The sequence below is a fragment of the Chelmon rostratus genome, chromosome 4 (genome assembly GCF_017976325.1).
Source record: "Chelmon rostratus isolate fCheRos1 chromosome 4, fCheRos1.pri, whole genome shotgun sequence".
Classification (NCBI taxonomy): Eukaryota; Metazoa; Chordata; class Actinopteri; order Chaetodontiformes; family Chaetodontidae; genus Chelmon; species Chelmon rostratus.
The window spans coordinates 26,199,180-26,218,241 of record NC_055661.1 but is presented as its reverse complement, the minus strand read 5'-3'; the positions used below and the strand labels follow the sequence as shown (position 1 = coordinate 26,218,241).

Genomic DNA, 19,062 nt, shown 5'->3' with positions numbered 1-19,062 from the left:
ATCCAAACTGTTGACTTACCCGATGTTGGTCCCTTCTGGTATGACCCTCTGCCAGCCACAGAACATGGCATACTGCACAGATGGCAGCAGGAAGCTTCTGGAGGCCAACTTCAGCATAGTGTCGATGCCCTCGAGTCGCACCTCGGCCCTCTCCAGCTATGATGAAACAGTTAACGTTTGTCATGCTTTCTCTTCACGTTATCTTGTTATCCCTTTACGTGTTTTCTACTTTATCACAATGACTACTCGTGAAGTCAGTGATTATCTGTTGTCTACAATCACCTGCTTGAGAAGACACTTCCTCATCTTCTCCACATCCAGGGGCTCCTCTTTCAACGCAAACTCCACTATGGTGGCCATAAGGCTGGATTGAGAAAAGGCACCCTGAACACTGTGCTTCAGCCACCGGTACTTCTGGACATTGGCCACAGTGTTCAGAAGCGGATGCCACTTGTCCTGCTGTAAAGTAAGAAAACAGTACAGGAATGTCAAACTGCACAACCACAGCTACTGTATTGTCTGCATCAGTGTTAAGTATTACCAAAATATATGCTTAGACAAAGCCTTTCACCTGTAAGAAAAATTGTTAGATTGTCTGAAGCTCTTTGGTTATTAGCTATTCTTATTTCCACGAAGCCAAATGTATGTTCATATTGTCAAAACTGGCCAACAGACCATTGACAAGAAGAAGAAAAAGAGCATGCATTAAAGAGGACTCTAGGGAAATTGTTTATTTTTATATGTTCCAATAATTAAGCCCCATTAAACTACCTTCGATGTCCTGCTAGTAGGTGATTTCCTGTCAGCAGGTGTGGGGCTGATGTGGACATTAAGTTCTTCTTCATTGGTCCCTTCATTCTCCAGCTTTGGCTCTTCTATGTCAGCAGACTCTGACTTTTTAGGCACTAAAAAAAACAGAATACATTTAAATGAAGATAAAGGCTGTATCACAAGAAAATAAAAAACCCTATCACGGTGTGGTTGGTTTTGAGCAACCCACCTCTTTTTTTCCTGCGGTCCCTGATGAGTTTTTGGGTGATCCTCCTCCAGCGCGGCTGAGAGCTCAGCAGCTTCAGTTTGGATACTATAGACAGGTCGTTGCTTACAGCCGGACGCAGCTCATTAAACAGGAAGCGCAGACGCTCGATGACCGGGGCACACACCTCCTTGTAAGAGCGACCTTGTTCCTGATGAGTCTAAAGTAAGTGGGACAATACAAACATGTCATTAATTTCTCTTTGTATTGCAAAATACCTGACATTACCTGACACCACTGAGGATGTAATACAAGTTCATGTGTTTTGTTCCATTGTAGTCCACATGTTACAAACAGTACTCGTACCTTAATTAAAGAACACTTTGCCTGGTAGACCATGCGGCACACGTCAATCACAGATTTAGGGAGGGACCTCTGTTTCCCTTGGTCCACACCCAAGGCACATTGACTGACAAGTGAAAGAGCAATGTGACCTGCGACAGGGAGAGATTTCACACTGAATTGCTGTACAAGTGTAAATCATTCTAGATGCGTTGCTTATCAAAGTGTTGGGGATTGTGAAAATGCATCTTCACTCAACCAATAACAATGAGAAGCCCATTTCAGAAGCAAAGTGAGCCAAATTTAGCTCCTAATTCCTCCTCAAACAGCCTGCCTGAGACCAGTTGCTAGGTTACCGAGGTCTTGATGTTTGAGCAAGCAGCAGAGCAGCAGGCGGCCGACTTCCTCCACAGGGTGTTCCGGGGGGAAGGTGATGGGTGTAATAAGATGGTACTGCTTACAGCAACGCTCTATTTGGCATAGGAAGTCCTACAATGTGACAACAACATAACATGAAGGCATGACTGCATACTTCAGTTTCATGGCTACTGTGCTGCTACGCTGTTTGGTCATAAGTCATTGGTGTCATGTCTCTACCTTCACAGTGTGGTCCTGAGTGTTGTTGTCAGCAATGGCCTGCAGGAAAGGCTGTGCGTGGTCGCTGAGGGTTATTCTTCGGGAGTAGAGTTTGGCCTTGTCTGGAGTGGTTGTACCCAGAGAGCTGCAGTGGTCTTCATCCTTTTCTTCATTGTAGTTATAGTGGATCTGACTGGTCTGCAGGCCCCCAGAGAATATGGAGGACTGGAGCCATTCTGTGGAAAGAAAGATAAAAATGTAACCAATTCAAATGAGTTCAGGGAGGACACGTCTTGATTTTCAAACCGAGTTGTTTTGAGATCACTGAACTCACTGGCACATTCGATCTCCATGGGGGACAGGGGGGTGCTCTTGGCCAGGTAGGAGGCATGGAGACCCAGCAGAAGCCCCAGGTTCCTCTCTGTGTCAATAAGCGGGGAGGAGAGACTGCTGAGGTCTGGAGTGGTGACTGTCTCCTGGTTAGGCTGTAGATGATAAAACATCAAAAGATCAAAGACTGTAACCAATTATGAAGAATGAACAAGAATGAAGAATGTGTATTGGGATAGTTGGTACCTCCATGTACTGGCCAACACAGAAGGCCTGCATCGACTCCCTGGTGTCCTCAAACTGCAGAGCGGCTTCCAAAGCAACCACAGGGTCCTCTCCTGCAAACTGAGCTGTTAAGTGTCAAAAGCAAAAATGCAATGAGATTTGGCATTAGTCAGAAATCTACTCAACTTTCTGAAGCAAATGAAGAACTCTGAAATAAATTTTAAAAAACTATGTTCAAATGTATTCTAATCGTGTTATTCTTTTATTCTTACCCAGGATACTGTTTCCCGTTAGCGACTGGGACTGAGCCTGGAAGTCCTTGATGTCATAGACCTTTCCGTCAATGACTGTCCAGAAACCACCATCTTTGTTGTGGTTCTCCAGGTCAGCCTTGCGAATGAGGGAAACCTCCTCATTGTTCTTGGAACTTTGCCCTGTGAAGAAAGATCCTGCCGGAGCAGAAAGGAAGCTAGTTACATTCTAAACCATAATACAGTGAATAGCTTTTAATCTTCACATAAATAATTGGGATTCAAATAAGTTCACATCAGGGACACTGTAAGAGACAACTGGTCTTATACCCATAATGCCTGGCCAGGCCAAATCCTCATTATCGTCCCTCTCATGCCCTGGAGCCAGGTGATTGAAGCGGTCGAGGTGCTCCAGGAGACCAGCGAGGAGAGGGATAGAACCAGTCTCCTGCATTAGACCTGCATCAATGGTGAGGAGGAGGACGATGGACACCACTAACTCAGGCAGCAGCACTCCTATGGAAGAAGAGACAGCAAGGCATTGATTACTTTCTCACAAGTTCCTTAAAGGTATGCATGCAATTCATGCAACAGTCAGCACAATGAGGGAGGGATTACCAGTTAGATCTCCTTCAATAACACGTGAGACTTCAGCAAAGTGACGGCGACCAGTAGAGGCAATACTTGTTGCCACTGGGAGGATGTCTCCAATGTGAGTGCACAGCAGGGCGATGTACTTTTTTAACAGGGAACCAACACCCAGAAGCTCGGGATCTGCAAGAACAACAGAGAGATCAAACACTACCCATCTAGAGGTCGTTTGTAAAAGTGCAAGCCAGTTGCTCTCGGATGACTAGGGACAAACCCTTGGCTCAAAAGACATGACTTACTGTATCCATTGACATGCTCTGTGCCGTTGACACCCAGATAGAGCTTGCTAACCAGCAGCCGCTGGAAGCGCAGCAGCAGGTCCAGAGACGCAGAGCGTTCCTTGCTGACATGCTCTGCCTCTAAGTAGTTGGAAATACGCCGAGCAACATCCTTCAGCCTTGCGATGGTCTGGGAGGCGATGTTCCTGGTAAAGTCAAATAAATAAGTAATGCTGCTAGCAGACAGCAAGGGCTTACTCTGTGTAGTGACATAGGTGTAGCATGATTCAGATGAAGAGCAGGTACCTCAACAGCTGCTGCACAAGCTGCACCAGTGGCAGGCTCTGCTTCCCCGCGGACTCATAGATGCCTGTGTTGATGAGGTCTTTGTCCAACATGGTGCGACAACGGTGCATAGTGGAAGCATTAGCCTCCTGTTCATCAATCTCCTTCTCTTTCTGGGCCTCCTTCTTGGCCTCAATGTCCTGCCATGAAAAGAAATTACAAAGTGTGATTTTTGTATCTGGTGAGAGGGTTATTTCAGGAGCTCTGGGATGGGGATGGTATTTTAACCATTAATGTCTAATATTCTTTATTAGTTAAAGGATTCCAATATTACACTGTGTGTGTCTACAAATTAAATTTACAGTTAACTGGGTTCAACTAATAGATTTGCCCAATGGCCCAGAGCTTGGGTTAAACAAATCATAAGAAATTTGATGAAAATTAAATTCAAACTGAATACATTACACAAGAAAATAGAGAGGAGTGATGACACACTTAATGGCATTTAACAGACTGACCTGTATCTCAGCAGTGATGGCTGCATTCAGGGCAGATTCCAACCCTCCATCAGCCATTAAACTGCTGACCAACAGGTCGATCATGAAGCGACGTCCAGGGCTCACACTCATTTCATTTCCGGATGCTGGAGAAAAAAAAAATTTAAAACCCTCAGTGTCTCCGGTCCTGACCATTTTTTGACTTCATAGCACAGTTAATGGATTATTAAGTGTCCATTACTGTGTTTAATCAGTGTTAGGAGATGTTCTGCTTTGCACTCACCAGCATTAGGTAGAAGTGAGGATAATGCCCTCGCCCTTTCCTCAGCAGTGGGCAGCAGCACTGACCAGCCACTTTGGAGAACTGCTTGGGCAGCTGCTTGGACAGTATTGAGCACCCCAGCATTGCTAGCGAGTACCACCACTGTTTGTTTGAGGTTGTTCAGCAGCACGCTGCCAAGCCCCAGTCCCAGCTCCTCTGGGTCCACCTGGTTACTGATGGCTGCATGGAGCTGAGGAGGGAGGTTTTAGAAATATTATTATGATCAGAAGTCCAATAAATCCACTTCTGCAATGTTAGAAACGACAATGCAAAACTGTGTGGGGCAAACTAGGCATGAAAGAACTGCTGATATACGGTCGCCCACCTGGAGCCTGAGCAGGTTGAGTGTGGCGACTACCATGCACTCCTTCTCTTGTGGGGGAGGCCAGTCTGAGCTGCCGTCCATTCCCTCACTGACCTGCCGCAGGAGCAGGTCCAGCTGCTCAAAGGTCATGGGGCAAACATCCACCACAAAGGGCACACGCTGCCCAACAGACCACTCTGAGCACGAGGACCAGGCGAAGCTCTGAAAACAAACAGTAAGCGTTTTGGGTCTAATCATGTTCTAAGCATATAAAAATCATCAATGGCAGTTATGTATTACCTGTCCTGGACCACAAGAGATTCCCACTATGTGTTTGGAGTTGAGCCCTGGGAGTGCCTTCGGCTGCTTCTTGTTAGAAAAGAGTGTATCAAAGTGTTGCAGCTTATCATTGCTGCCCCAACTGTGCACCTCCCCATCATCAGTGAGGGCTAGGCAGTGTGTCGACCCCACAGCGATATCCACAACTTTCTTTCCTGATCGCAAAAAGAGCAGGCAAAGATCAGCATTCGTATTAAGCTTCTGAGGACAATACAGATAAGCAGGTAATAGTCAACTCACCCTGTAAACTGTCGAGTAACTTGGGGTAGCGAACATGCTCATCTGTGCCGTGACCAAGGCGTTGATTGTCTCCCTTTCCCCAGGTGTACACTTGGCCATCCTTGGTGAGGGCCACTGAAAACTGGCTGCCACAGCACACCTTCACTATGTCCAGGTCCTGCAGTTTTTCCACAAGTTTGGGTGTCTTGCAGCCATCACTGCCTCCTCTGCCCAGTTTACCATAGTCTCCATCCCCCCAGGACCACACCTGACCTGTGGAAACACACGGAGATGGTGAACAAAAATACTTACATTTCAGTTAAGGTGATGCTGAAGGATTGAAGACAAAAAGACTCTTGTTCTCACCATTCTCTGTCACAGCAAGTGTTTGTGCATCACCACTGCCACATGCTACATCCACCACCTTTAGTCCCTTCAGCGCCGTCACCAGCATGGGTGTGGTCTGGTCCTCACTGGAGCCTATCAACGCAGTCAGAAGACAACTCTTTTTCAGTGATAAAACACACAAAGATGTTGTTAGTCAAGCTCAGGCTGCATGCACAATTTCAAAGCAGATGAAGCTTACCGTGGCCTAGTCGACCGTAGTTCCCTCTGCCCCACGTATACAGCTCGCCATCAGCAGTAATGGCGGCACTGTATGTGCTCCCACAAGCAACGTGTACCACATGCTTTCCTGTCTGTTTCCCATTGAAGGCTGCAATCATTGTAGGCTCTTCTAGATACCTGAAATAAAGGGAAAATTGAGATGTAGCATATTGATGCTTCTCTGACAGATGCGAGACACTTTTCAGGAATCTTTCTGGTCTTTGTAAAAAGTAATAATTTATAGCTCAGGCATTGTTTTATACTTTTTATATAGGAATTGTTGGTGATACGTATCACTTTAGCTATGGATTTAGATACAGAATTTCTATATGCCTTCATATTTACATTGGATGACAATGAAAAAGTAGTAGGAAATTAAACATCAGATTGGGGTTTTCTCTAGTTTCTTACGTGGTGTCTCCATGTCCAAGGCGGCCTCCATCGCCGCAGCCCCATGAGAACACCTCCCCATTGGATGACAAGGCCAAGTAGTGCTGCCCATCAGGATGAGCTGCTAGCTTCACAATCTTTCTGGAGCTCAGACAATGGATTAGCATTGGAGCCTGCAACAAAATAACTTGGTGACTCACTCTGCAGAAGACACAGAGCTACTTCTTCTTTCAGAAAACAACGGGTTCATTAGAGAGGGTACATTGATAAACAGAAAACTCATGTGCAAAAGAACTGACCAGGGTTGTGCTCTTGTAGTTTTGGGTGTAAACAGCGCCACTACTGGACAGGATGAGAAAACCCTTTTCTGAACAGACGATTTGTGTGACTCCAAGGTTTGACAGAGCTTTGCACTGAATGGGCCCATTGACATTGGCATAAAGCTTCCAGCCCAAAAGGCCCCATGCGATCACCTCCTGCAGGGTTCCCTGGAACAAAACAAGACAGAGACAAAGTCAGTCTCATGGTAATGGTCTGTCATTGAGGCTGTAATGTCCCCTTTGGCAAAAAACACTTCACCATAATCAAATATGAGAGGTTGACATGGATTTTAAGCATGGTATTTTAATAACCCTTGTTCAAGTTTTTCCAAAAAAAGACTCACAGAGGACACAGAGTACATAGCTAAGATAATAATGATGCTAATAATAAAGTTTATTTGTATGCTGCTTATCAAAACCAGTGTTACAAAGTACTTTACAACAAACACTGCAATAAAATGCACAGTTGTGATGGATAAACAGAATGACATGAAAGACAGAAGGGGGATGAAACTTAAAACTAAAAATAGAGCAGTACAAGACTTCAGTGCAACATCAGTATAAAGTCAGAGATATATATAGCGCAAAGATGAAAAAGAGGCACATAACTCAAGCAATAATCGAAGGAACCAGTAGCCTCACTGACCTACAAAATAAGATAACTAATGATTCAAGCATTGTCAGTTGCTAAAAAAAAAAGAGTTGTCACCTTGTGTGATGTGGGGGAGTTGCAGTGTGGAGGGCTGCAGGGAGAAGCCAAGCGGTCCAGGTGAGCCATGATCACCACAGCTGTTTGCCGAAGGTCAATAGCCAGGTCATTATCCTGAGGCAAGGTCAGGTAGCGCAGGAAACTCTCATTTGGACTCAGGGGGGCTGTGAGGATCTGGTAATCACAGCAATCAACCAAGTACTCATTAGCTTGATTATCAAGCAGGAAAAGAGCGACAAGGGTATTTAAAGACAGGTGTTTCCAAGCAACAGACCATCTTTTGATGACATTTTGTTTTAGAGGTTTCTTGTTCTTCCTCCATCAAGTGATGTGAAAAGAAAAATGTTCACCTCAGCTTCCTCTTCAGGAATTGGCTCATCCTTGCTGCTGTGTATGTTCTGAAAGCGCTGCAGGAGGGGCAGCAGAGGGGCGCTGGTTCCCTGGGTGGAGCGCTCGTTGTCCATCTCTCTGGTGCCACTTTCCCACAGGCGCAGCAGCAGCAGAACGGCAGACAGCAGTTGACTAGAAAAACACAGTGACAAAGAGACAAAGTGAGCAGTGAGGTAGCAGCGCATTTCAACTGCAGGAGGATATACGCATAAGCAAATCAGCAGGCATTAAGGGTATCTGGTTACCTGAGAGTGCCCCTTTGTACAGCCAGCTCCAGCAGGATGGCCAGGGCCAGGTGCTGGTCCTGAAGGGGAATGTTGCCTTTGGTGCTGGCACTTCCATGTACATCACTGGTCCCAAACAAGACAAGACATGAAGATTACGAGAAGACTGTCCAACACATCTTACACAGAATTAACCACTGGTCAGTAGATACAAACCTGAGGAACTTGGTTGCCCTCTCAACAACTTCAAGCCACACTGATGATACAGTTCCCTCATCAAACAGTGTCGCCTCTGGTAGAGCACGCAGAGCATCCAGAGACTCCTGGAGGAGCTCGCTGCAAAGATCGGCATCATCTCCTATAAAACACAAACTTCTGTTTTATATGCAGACAGTACCCAAAAATATTAAATGTACAATCTGCCAGGCCCAGCGTGAGGGCACCTTCATTTATACTTTTTTTACTGAAATTATGCATATAAGCATTTAATTATAGAAACATTGTAAATTCACAAATATCTGTCCCAAAACAGACTTATTTATTCAATAGTATTCTACAAAAGGAAATGAGAACTACTTCTACTACTACACTAATGACTCCGAGATGCTTGATGAAAATGGGCTAAACATTGCATGCATTTAACCAATCAGATTAAATGATCGTTATCCTGGCCCGTCCTCCTGCAAAATGAAAAAAACTTCATAATATCCAGGATTTCTACATGTGTTCATTCAGCAGGTGGTGGCTAAAAGAACACACTGTTACACTTCTGTTGTTCTTGCAGTGTATTCCAGGAATACAGCTACACTGAGAATGAGAGGCTTAACAGTATGTATTTGTATGTGTGTGTGTGTGTGTGTGTGTGTGTGTGTTACTCATGTTACAGGAAGGCTACAGAGAAGAGGCCGGCTCTTTGTTCCCACCCAGTCCCTGTGGACAGGCAGCTCTCATCCTCACATCAGCACACGTAACAAAAACAGCATCTCTACTTGCCAACCAGCAGCGTGGGACTTTTAAATTAACACAGCCAAAGACGTTCATTATTAAACATAATGAGACTGTGTGATTGACATACACTGAGATACAGGTTTAGAAATTATATATGACTTGTAAAATCAAATTCAACTCTGGTGGTATTTGGTGGTCATTTTCTGAGGCAGTATTGTTGTATTGGATGGTAATATGTGTTTGTCTACCCCCTTTATATGCATGAATGGGCCAACATTTTAAAATCACAGTTTGGTAGAGTCCAGTTCAACGGAGCAACATTATAAACTACAGACAAAATGAGAACATCATCTCTGTGACACAGAGACTAATTACTGGCTGTTCCTAATTTATGCCTGTAATGGGGATTTTTCTATTTCAGTGGTACTGTTGATACACAAGCATGAAGAGCTAAATGTGGCAAAACGGCCCTTTTTGATACTAGATACAGTCTTATCCCAAAGCAGGAGGAATGTTACCTACAAATCACAACCTCCTGCAGTCCCTCATCTAGCCGACACAAGGCTAAAAACATGGCACTGAGAAATACGCTGGGTTGTTTACTATGAGCAGCATGTAACATGGCGCAATGCATTCATTAACAGCTGTTGAGCAAAGCTCCATTACCATGACAGCAGCTATCATCACCACCACGCGGGCACGAAACACCTTCGCTGTGAGTGTTCTTACCTGACCTCCAGGCCCGCCGCAGGAAAGCAAAGGCAAAAGAGAGAGCTGCCCTGGAGCCAACCCTGGCCAAACCTTCGACGCCTTTACTGGCCGGACGAGGGCTGAGGAAACAAAGCAAAATACACAGGGATTAACACAAGATGCATTTGTGTGTGTTTAAGAGGCCTCTGTAAGGAAAACACAGCGTGCACTCAACACCAAGCTGCAACATGTAAGTCAAACAAGGATGAACAATCCTGTAAGCCAGGTACATATAAGTACATAACATGAAGAAACTGTACTGTGTTGTATACATTGAAGCTGTGGTGGCTCAATCTGTAGTTAATTATTAATTACTGTTACCTCTTATTGTCAGCAGCAGGCAGCGGCGGGCTGGGGGGCGTCTTCCAGCGGACCTTGTACTTTTCCTCCATCATGCTGTGGCTGAGAGAGATGAGGTAGCGCTCCAGGATGACCAGGCGTTGGCGCAGGCGTTGGGCAGACAGGGTGCTTTTGGCCATCTGAGCTGAGAGTTTCTGCTGGTCGTCAACCAGGACCATCAGACAGTCCTTCAACTCAGTCTCATCTGAACACACGAGGAAAGGGCAACAAAGACATAATCAGCCTGAACATTGTCAGCCGGAAAACATGATCATTAACCTTGTGTGCAAAAAGAGGAAAATTTGTCAAAATACATTTAACATAATTGACCAAAATAATCTATTATTAAACTATAAACGCTAACTTATAGTTAGAATACTGGTGTTATTTCTGCGTTAATAGTTAAATTAGTCACTTAAGTTTTTTCTTCTGCAATTCAAAACTAATTTGTGACAGCAAGACTTTTTATAAAATATATGTAAAAACGTATGAGCGGCATAGACAACATACCGTCACTGTTCACCAGAAATCTGACACAAGGGCTTTCAGAATGGGAAAAGAAAAACCAAGATAATTCTACAAATTCAACATCACCTCCAAGCAGATGATACAGGACAAGCAAAAACATCCAACAGTAAAAATATTCTTGCCATATAGTAAACATACTGCTGCCTATTAATAATTCAAGCTGCAATCTGGTTTTAAAATTCTCATTTTCAACTCTCAGCAGTGGAGGGTGTCCTATACTGTTCAGATTATAAAGCCCCTTGAGGATTACATACAAACTGACTCCATTTACAATGTATTATGTGTTCAGAAGGTTTTGGTACATTGCAATAAGTGAAGAAACACCATTATACCTTCATCACAATAACAGCATTGTGTTTCAGGAAAGGGTCCTGTGACACTTAGGCTTATTCCTTGTAGTCTTGACTGTTTCTTCAGAATATTCACCACAGGCAAAATTGTCCCCACTGGCCTTCTAGCACAAACATTCCTTTGTTCTGATCCGGTTCAAAAGAAAATGCTTTATTATGTGTCTGTATAGCAGCGCTGCAGGGAGGACAAGATGGGCCAAAATAGCTGGTCTGAAATCTACTTAAGCTTTATGTAAGCCAGACTGGCCTGAGGTTGTATGAGCCACACTACAGTCAGCTGTGCTCAGCTGTCAGGACAGATATGTATCCCAGTCAGACAAGTCTCTAACTGTTCATTATACAGCAACCATGGCTAACAAGCTTAACTTCTTACAAAAGATATAGCATGGGAAAGTGATGTAAAACACATCCACTGCTAAGAATCAGAGTAAATCTGTCATATCTCCCTGCACCAACCTAGTTACAAACAATAGGTTGGGTCTGGGCTCTAACTGCTGAGATCAACATGTTCCAAATATCTGGCCACTCAATGGAAAAGCAGGAAGTATGCTGTTTGAACTTTAAGCATCAATGACAGAGCACTCGTCCATGTAGCGATCCAGTTACACTCACTGTACAAGCAGACCAGTGTGATTTCCTGACTCGGTCAATAAAAATAAAAAAGTGAGACGCAGCCATGTAGCCGCAAAGCCTGCCTTCAGTAAGCATATAGACCCTCCCCCGTTACCTCCACCCAATGCTTATCTCCCACCACCATGACACTGTCACACCCAGTCCAGCCAGTAAACACAGCAAGGGTGAGAGACGCTACCCCGCGCTGGGCCACATTATAGCGCCTACCAAGATTACACTCTGAGGGGTAAAAATAACCACGCAGACCTTCAGACTGCAAGCTGTCATTTTAGAGTTTCCACACATCACGTGCCAGCAAAACACGCACGCATCAGCAGGGCCTGACAGAAGTGGAATTGATAAACAGAGAGGTTGACCATGTGTTGAAATGATCAGTATCATTGTATCTAGCCGACATTTAGGTGTTGTGAAACCATCTGCTGTCAACATGGTATTAATTACCCTACTTGGAAACAGAAAGCCGTTAAATAACAAGAGCCACAACAGGAGAACAGGGCAGCGTCGTAGAAGCACGACACAACGGGATATTTTGTAGCCTGACACATTTCAGTCTTGTTCAGGTCGCCCTCTCACCAGGCTGCCGGCCCCAGTCCCACGTCTCAATGATGGAGTGATGTACAGATGTCGATGTCTCTTCCTCCTCTTTCTTTTCTTTGTCGTTGGGTTCATCCTTCTTCTGAGTTCCAAAGCAGTCGGTGCAATCCTCTGAAATAACCAAAAGAAATTCCAACATTAGCCTTCTTTTCCATCAGAAAGGTTAAAATTGTAACCCTGTCCCTGTCTCACATAAAGTCGTTAGACAGTGAGCAAAAATACACCACGCCATTATAAATTGATGGCAGCAATGTGTATACCTGTTAAAAACATAGAGGGTAAACAGATGTTATAATCTCTCAGTGCCATACCTGGGTGAGCTGATTCTTCTCCGTTGAATGTTATCTCCTCATCTTTTACCATTTCATTCCACATCTCACTCAGCCCCTCTGGAGAGAATGCCCGCTGCCAAAGGAAGCAAGAAATAGAAAATCAGCACAGGACATTGATGAAATCATGTGAGTTCACATCTGTATGTGTTTGCTTTGTAAGTTCTGTCACAGACAGAATATTATCACATTATGAAGGCATTAAAATCGCTGGTGAAATGAATCCAGTGAACTAGGGTTAGCTTGTTTTTGTGGTTCTTTACCATATAAAAATATTGTCTTCACACAAGTACATTTTAAAACAGACATTCCCATTCCATTTGTCCTTATTTCACTCCTCTTTAGATTTTCAAACATTTGGAGGAAACACTAATTCTAACATCTGTTTCACTTGTGGAAGGAAACCTGTTGTGCAGTCTTCATAACTAAGTTAAGAAAACTAACACAGACGACTAATAATCTAATAATATTAAACAAAAGTAAAGAATGAGAGTACAAGAAAGACGCTTTATCACTGAGTTCAAAATGATTCAAGGATTAATCGACTGTGAAATCTGTGTCATCACCCAAGTGGCACACCATTCGTGCTTTGCTTTAATAAATATTCGCAAGGGGAAAGCCGACTCTTGCTTTCAAGGATCTAAGGTCTTAAATGTCAAAAACATGTTAGCACAAAGATGACACCAGACCAGACACATAACACTAAAGCTGCCTTCAGAACTGGTGAGAGCTCCAAGGATGGGAAAACATGACACCCCTTCCCCAGTTTTAGTCTTCATTCGGTAGTGCGAACCGGTTTTCAAGCTCAGGGTGAGTGCAGACAGGCTGCAGTCTGTGGAGGTGAGAGCAGAGGGCTCCTGGCACAGCCTCATTCATACTATGAGGCAGTGGATACTGAGTGATGTATGCCACCCTTCTCTAAATCTGTCATATACTGATAAAAGGCCTCATAATCACAACCAACATGAGCTTGTTTTCACAACATTTTTTTTTTATTAGCTTTTCACCCAAACGTAGTGGAAAATTATAGGCTACACCACTTTTCACATTGCAGGAAAAACAATAATCATCTGCACAAGAGGCTTGATACAGCTTGCAGACCAGTGGTTGCAGCATTTAAATGTCTAAACTCCTGTTGTTCAACTCTGCATTTGTTTCTGACAATTTTGGATGTTGTTGTGTGGTAACTACCGTAATACGCATTAACTTTCTGGCATCATAGAAAAAATGCTTTGGAAAAAAAGAGATAAGATAGACACTTGTTATCAGTGAGACATCAAGGTGTAGAGGTTTTGCAGTTCATCCCCAACACAGTCAGACTCACAACAATTTAGAAATTAAGCCGTTTCTAAATGAAGCTCAACTACTGTTGACAGCAAAAGACACCTGAGACTGCTGCAGCAGATGCAGATAAATGTATTGGATAATCCAAGAGACTAACATTTTCTAAGACAGTCGAGGAAAATATAATGTTACAGCGGAGGCAAAGATGAAAAATACGGTCGGACTTTGCAGATTTCTCCTCCTTGGTCACGTGACTGAGCCAACAAAATATCATGCTGTCCTCCTAATCTGAACAAGCAGCAATTTTCACATGATTCACTCCTTTACAACACATACCTGTAAGTCTATCTTCAGCCATTTGTCATGAAATCTCAGCTGAGCATCGAGGGTAAAAGATGGAGAAGGCATCTTCCCCTCTCCTCTCCTGGCTGCAAACGCAGCCAACCTGCAGGATAAAGAAATGAAAGGCTGTGTTATGATATAAGACAACTTCATAAGTCAAGGTCAGATTAGAGTCAGCTAATAATGCCTGGCATTATAAAGTGCCTGTGACGCAATTAGGACAAAGATGAAGATGAAAACATAAACTAAGATTACCTCAAACTGGTGAATTTACACAGAGAAAATGCCAACACCAACCAATATTATCATCCAAGTGTAAACAAAAGGGAACCCCAACGCCACAAAACACAGGACTGAGTCACTCACATTTCAGTGACAAATCTAAAGATACCCAAACTAATATTAAACATCAGCTAGGTTACATCTAAATATCGCTGCTCTTATTGTTAATGTTTAAAGTAACGTCACACAAAATGCTTCATCCTTAACTGGGTCAACCTCTTAAATTATACATGCGATTATAGCCGCAATTTTCTAACGCAATCTAAAAATTACTACTGTAAGTTGTACCTTGCATTAGCTTCATTGACATCATTAACGCTGGAGTTTAAGGCCAAAGATGTATCCATAACTCTAACGTTACATGAGACACTGGAAGGAAAACGAGAATATCGTAGCATTAAAGGCTAGCAAGGGCACAGTCTCTGCTAACCTTGATAAAGTGGTTGTAACCTTGTTATCATGTATAACAACAGACACTAGTCCGGAGGGTAATAACACACTGACACAGCATCAACACGCTCATAATGCAACACCTAATGCTCGGTAACGTTCACATTAGCTTGGCAGCTAAGGCTAACTGCTTAGCTTGCTACACAGCTAATACTAACACAACGTTAGCTAGCTAACGCTAAACCAGCTCTCAACGTCCAGGCAACGATGAACAAGCTCCTGTGACATGACACTGAACCGAACGAGATGCACCGTCCCGGCGAGTTCAGCAACACAGCGGGTAACATGTCAATTCTGCCAACAATTTTCTAAATTACCTGCGGTCTCTTCTCAAGCTATTCTCGTCCCCTCAGCTGCTTTGCTGCATTAACAAGCGGTTCATAATGGACTTGATTGACGGGTCGCGCACTGGGGCACGAGGCATGGAAACAAATTACGTAGCCTTAACTGGTTGACTAAATGCGATTGTTCTGTACCACAACAGCCCGCTGAGGTGGGATTTCTCATGCGAGCTGATCCGTTCGCGACAGAGTCTACTCCGCCCTCTCGCACCGGTCGGTGTAATAAAATATGCGCTCCCTTTGGATTGAGGCGGGACATAGGAGGGGCGGGGTTGGCCTAAAATGAATAAAACTGTCCGCTAGGCGGCGGTGTGTCTCAAGGAAAGGCCGGAGATATTTATTTCACAGGTATTTATTCAGCCACAGAATTATATAGTTTATGTTAGTATAAACTATTATATATAGTTTAATTATAGAGTTTATTAATTAATAAGGATTTTATACCACTGACATCTTAAAACCATTAATTTAATCGAAACTGTTTTGAATTGAGTATTGTCTAATTTGGCTGTATAATTGTACTATTTGCACGGATAATTGTGCTATCCCCTCTGGTTATACATGGAAAAATAAAATGCAGTTCAGTTTTGGTTCAGTAATCACACTGTACAATATATGCCCATATGAGAGTCATTTCGTTAATGGATAATCTCGGAGGCTTTTTCTGTGAGCGTGAAAATTCAGAAGGAAAGAAAATAACAGCAGAATCTCACTGCGATGTGGAGGCAATTAGTGAATCACGTGTTGAACCGCTTGGGGTGAGAAGTTTTTCATTTAGTGAAGTGCAGAGAGAACAGCCGGGTGCTCCAGCAGCCGCGCATGCGCAGTTGCTCACTTCCTGATTCAAACAAAGTTAGGCTACAGACCTTCAGTCATCCTGCAACCGAAGCCAAACCTCACAAACAACAGCCACAGTAATGGCTACTGACTCTGAACTAAGTGGCGTTTCGTTGCCCGTAGCTGGAATAGTGATAGCAGTGATATCAAGTTTCATCAATGGGTCGACATTTGTGCTTCAAAAAAAGGGAATATTACGCTCCCGCGACAGAGGTAGTCAGAAACAGCAGAGAAGCTGACGGACAGAAGGGTTTCTTTAACAATACCCACATGGGCAGAAGTGGGGAAGCCATATACATTATATCATGAAGTCAGGTGAAGCCGCAGACTAAACTGTTAACTGTATTTTCCGTAGGAGGCTCGTACCTCACAGACGCGGTGTGGTGGAGTGGCACATTGGCCAGTGAGTATAGCGCCATCTGTCGGCCACGGATGCGCAGTTCAATTAACGCTGGAAACCAGAGTTCTGAGCCCCTTACATCTTCATTTAACGCAGTATTTTCCATGAATGTTTAATGAGAAATGTTTTAACACATGTGTTTATGAATGTCATTAGTGGTTGTTGGTCAAATTGGGAATTTCCTGGCATACAATGTGGCCCCTGCTGTGATAGTGACACCACTGGGGGCCCTGGGAGTGTTATTTGGGTAAGTCTTAAAAAAATTGCAATTGCAATTTATTGTTTTGTTTTCTCTTAAGCGTTTAGCTTGATATTGTGATATTTTAAGCTATTACACGGGATCAGGACTAGGTGAATTGCCTTGTGATGCTGTTTTTGTGTGATGCAGGGCTGTGCTGGCTTCTTGGATCTTGAAGGAGCATTTGAATATCCTGGGAAAGCTTGGCTGCGTATTATGTTGCTGTGGCTCCGTTGTGCTGATCGTTCATGCCCCTAAAGCTGAGGCTGTAACGTCAAGACTGGAGTTAGAGGAGAGGCTACTGGACCCAGGTGACAAAGTGGATTTTCTTTGTGTTTTTCTCTTCGATTCACTCCAGTCATTGATAAATGTGTCCTCCAGAATTATTAAAGATGAGGTTCACCACAGAATTGCAAGCAAGCTGGTAAAAAGCCAAAAATACATGATATAATGGCATTATAAATGATTATATCATTTCTCATCCTGCAGGGTTTGTACTGTATTCCCTCCTGGTGGCCCTGTTGCTGGTCATATTAATCGTGTGGATTGCTCCAGCTCAAGGCACATCAAACATCATGGTGTATGTCGCCATATGTTCCCTCCTGGGAAGCTTCACCGTTCCCAGCAGCAAAGGACTCGGCCTGGTTGCACAAGACGTCTTTGGAGGAGGGCCCTCGAACAGCAGCGCCCTGGCTCTCTTCCTGGGCTTGCTGGGGACGCTGGCCGTCAGCATCCTGATCCAGTTCTTCTTCATCAACAAGGCCTTGGAGTGTTTCAGCTCCAACGTGTTTGAAGCCATATACTATGTGACCTTCACATCCACCGTCATTCTTGCTTCTGCTCTTCTCTTCAAGGAGTGGACTGCTCTGACTTTAACCGACAGCCTTGCCATGCTTTGTGGTCTGGCAACAGTGTGTGTCGGGGTTGTTTTACTCCGAATTTCCCAAGAGGCTTTGATTACTTGGAAGAAGAAGACGGACTGATTTAGATGTCTCCATAAAAGCCAGGTTCAAAAAACTTTAAGGTCAGACATTAAATATATTGTCTTTGTTGGCTGTGTAAAACATAATTAAAACATCTTTTTTGACATATACTCTATTGAAAACAGTACAAGGACAATATATTTAATGTCTTACCTCATCAACTCCATTGGTTTTTGTAAATATCTGCTTATTCTGATTTGCAGATGATTGCATTCTGTTTTCATTCACGTTTTACACAGCGTCCCAACTTTTCCAAACTCCAGTTTAAACGACTTGAATCTCCTTGCAGTTTCTTATGAAACATTTCTTACTTACTGTGTAATTATAATCATTCCTTCATTGATTTCATCGATGCTGACGAATGCAACTCTCTTCATCATGAGACTGTCACACTCAAATCAGAAGCGTTTATTGTCATTCCACAAGTGCAACGGAATTACATTCGGTTACAACCCTCCCAGAGGACACAAAGGCACAAGAGACAGTACAAATAATTGACATGGGAAGACAGGGACAGGAGGACCACGATGCAGCCAGCATGTATAGCGTAGGGAACAGTGAATTTGTCATTTTCATGTTTTTACTCAATTCAGATAGTTACAATAAACTTACATAGCATTGGTGTGTAAGTGTTGCCCTCAAGGCTTTAATAGGCTCATTGAATGTCCTCCCAATGCTGGACTGTGTGGAATCACCTCCACTTTTATTCAGTGTGCCTCTAAATTATTCAGTGTAATTTCAGAAGCAGTCTCTTTAGTGCAGGAGTTGTACAAACATGAGCGTCAACAACGACTGAACATTTTGTCTGTTGGATTTGTAAATGGATTCTAATGGATGGATTTGGAAAGCCGATTTGCCAAATATAAACTTTTGTGCTGTGGCCACTAGCTGTGTTGCTGTGATGTGTTGCAACTGCACATTATACATGTATAATTAAAACATGTGGATTATGGATTATTTATACGAATATACAAATGTTTACACTAATTTCTACAAATGTATGTGTCAGCCTTGTGCTGGCTTTGACAAGCATTTGTTTTTTCTAATGGGTTTGTGAGAAATACACTGTCCTTACAAGCTCTACGAGTCCTCTCTTTGATTAAGGATTGGTTGTTTTGCTTGATTTATGGAGTATTAAACTAAATCAAAGTAGCTACATATCACCTGTAAAATATTTTGGCATTGCCTTTCCTTACACCATTACTGTTGAGAGCTTTTTGATGCTTTTGGATGTTTTTGGATGAATAAGAAACTAACCCA

General features: G+C 43.4%; 2 protein-coding genes across 3 annotated transcripts in view; one reads left to right on the top strand and one right to left on the bottom strand.

The window, feature by feature from the left end:
- Window positions 1–15,380, bottom strand: part of herc2 (HECT and RLD domain containing E3 ubiquitin protein ligase 2) — a 40,242-nt gene extending 24,862 nt beyond the window's left edge. The window contains exons 1-33 of one of the 2 annotated variants that reach the window (XM_041934567.1): window positions 15,321–15,380; window positions 14,266–14,374; window positions 12,628–12,721; window positions 12,296–12,427; window positions 10,194–10,416; window positions 9,852–9,952; window positions 8,391–8,532; window positions 8,196–8,300; window positions 7,911–8,082; window positions 7,561–7,734; window positions 6,831–7,019; window positions 6,553–6,704; window positions 6,122–6,279; window positions 5,902–6,015; window positions 5,557–5,808; window positions 5,278–5,471; window positions 4,999–5,199; window positions 4,635–4,863; window positions 4,373–4,497; window positions 3,876–4,054; window positions 3,591–3,775; window positions 3,319–3,474; window positions 3,031–3,216; window positions 2,722–2,898; window positions 2,471–2,574; window positions 2,229–2,379; window positions 1,916–2,130; window positions 1,675–1,807; window positions 1,343–1,470; window positions 1,001–1,196; window positions 772–905; window positions 283–459; window positions 20–156 (exon numbers count right to left, since the gene is read on the bottom strand). In XM_041934567.1, the coding sequence (XP_041790501.1) occupies window positions 20–156; window positions 283–459; window positions 772–905; window positions 1,001–1,196; window positions 1,343–1,470; window positions 1,675–1,807; window positions 1,916–2,130; window positions 2,229–2,379; window positions 2,471–2,574; window positions 2,722–2,898; window positions 3,031–3,216; window positions 3,319–3,474; window positions 3,591–3,775; window positions 3,876–4,054; window positions 4,373–4,497; window positions 4,635–4,863; window positions 4,999–5,199; window positions 5,278–5,471; window positions 5,557–5,808; window positions 5,902–6,015; window positions 6,122–6,279; window positions 6,553–6,704; window positions 6,831–7,019; window positions 7,561–7,734; window positions 7,911–8,082; window positions 8,196–8,300; window positions 8,391–8,532; window positions 9,852–9,952; window positions 10,194–10,416; window positions 12,296–12,427; window positions 12,628–12,721; window positions 14,266–14,337 (5,087 nt within the window). In that variant the 5' untranslated portion in view covers window positions 14,338–14,374; window positions 15,321–15,380. The remainder of the gene's footprint in view (window positions 1–19; window positions 157–282; window positions 460–771; window positions 906–1,000; window positions 1,197–1,342; window positions 1,471–1,674; window positions 1,808–1,915; window positions 2,131–2,228; window positions 2,380–2,470; window positions 2,575–2,721; window positions 2,899–3,030; window positions 3,217–3,318; window positions 3,475–3,590; window positions 3,776–3,875; window positions 4,055–4,372; window positions 4,498–4,634; window positions 4,864–4,998; window positions 5,200–5,277; window positions 5,472–5,556; window positions 5,809–5,901; window positions 6,016–6,121; window positions 6,280–6,552; window positions 6,705–6,830; window positions 7,020–7,560; window positions 7,735–7,910; window positions 8,083–8,195; window positions 8,301–8,390; window positions 8,533–9,851; window positions 9,953–10,193; window positions 10,417–12,295; window positions 12,428–12,627; window positions 12,722–14,265; window positions 14,375–15,320) is intronic. The other variant, XM_041934568.1, reaches the window with a different exon arrangement.
- Window positions 15,381–16,215: 835 nt separating this feature from the next.
- On the top strand, window positions 16,216–18,883 carry nipa1 (NIPA magnesium transporter 1). The gene is made up of 5 exons (XM_041935932.1): window positions 16,216–16,394; window positions 16,537–16,584; window positions 16,738–16,828; window positions 16,970–17,130; window positions 17,309–18,883. Exons 1-5 carry the CDS (start codon window positions 16,262–16,264, stop codon window positions 17,800–17,802), a joined length of 927 nt encoding a protein of 308 aa, XP_041791866.1. The 5' UTR covers window positions 16,216–16,261; the 3' UTR covers window positions 17,803–18,883.
- Window positions 18,884–19,062: the final 179 nt, after the last annotated feature.

Bases quoted from the DNA above. Each gene is read 5' to 3' on its own strand.
- nipa1 (XM_041935932.1), top strand. From the start codon at position 16,262: ATGGCTACTGACTCTGAACTAAGTGGCGTTTCGTTGCCCGTAGCTGGA. The intron at 16,829-16,969 runs GTAAGTCTTAAA...TGTGTGATGCAG, and splicing joins GCCCTGGGAGTGTTATTTGG to GGCTGTGCTGGCTTCTTGGA. The intron at 17,131-17,308 runs GTGACAAAGTGG...CTCATCCTGCAG, and splicing joins GGAGAGGCTACTGGACCCAG to GGTTTGTACTGTATTCCCTC.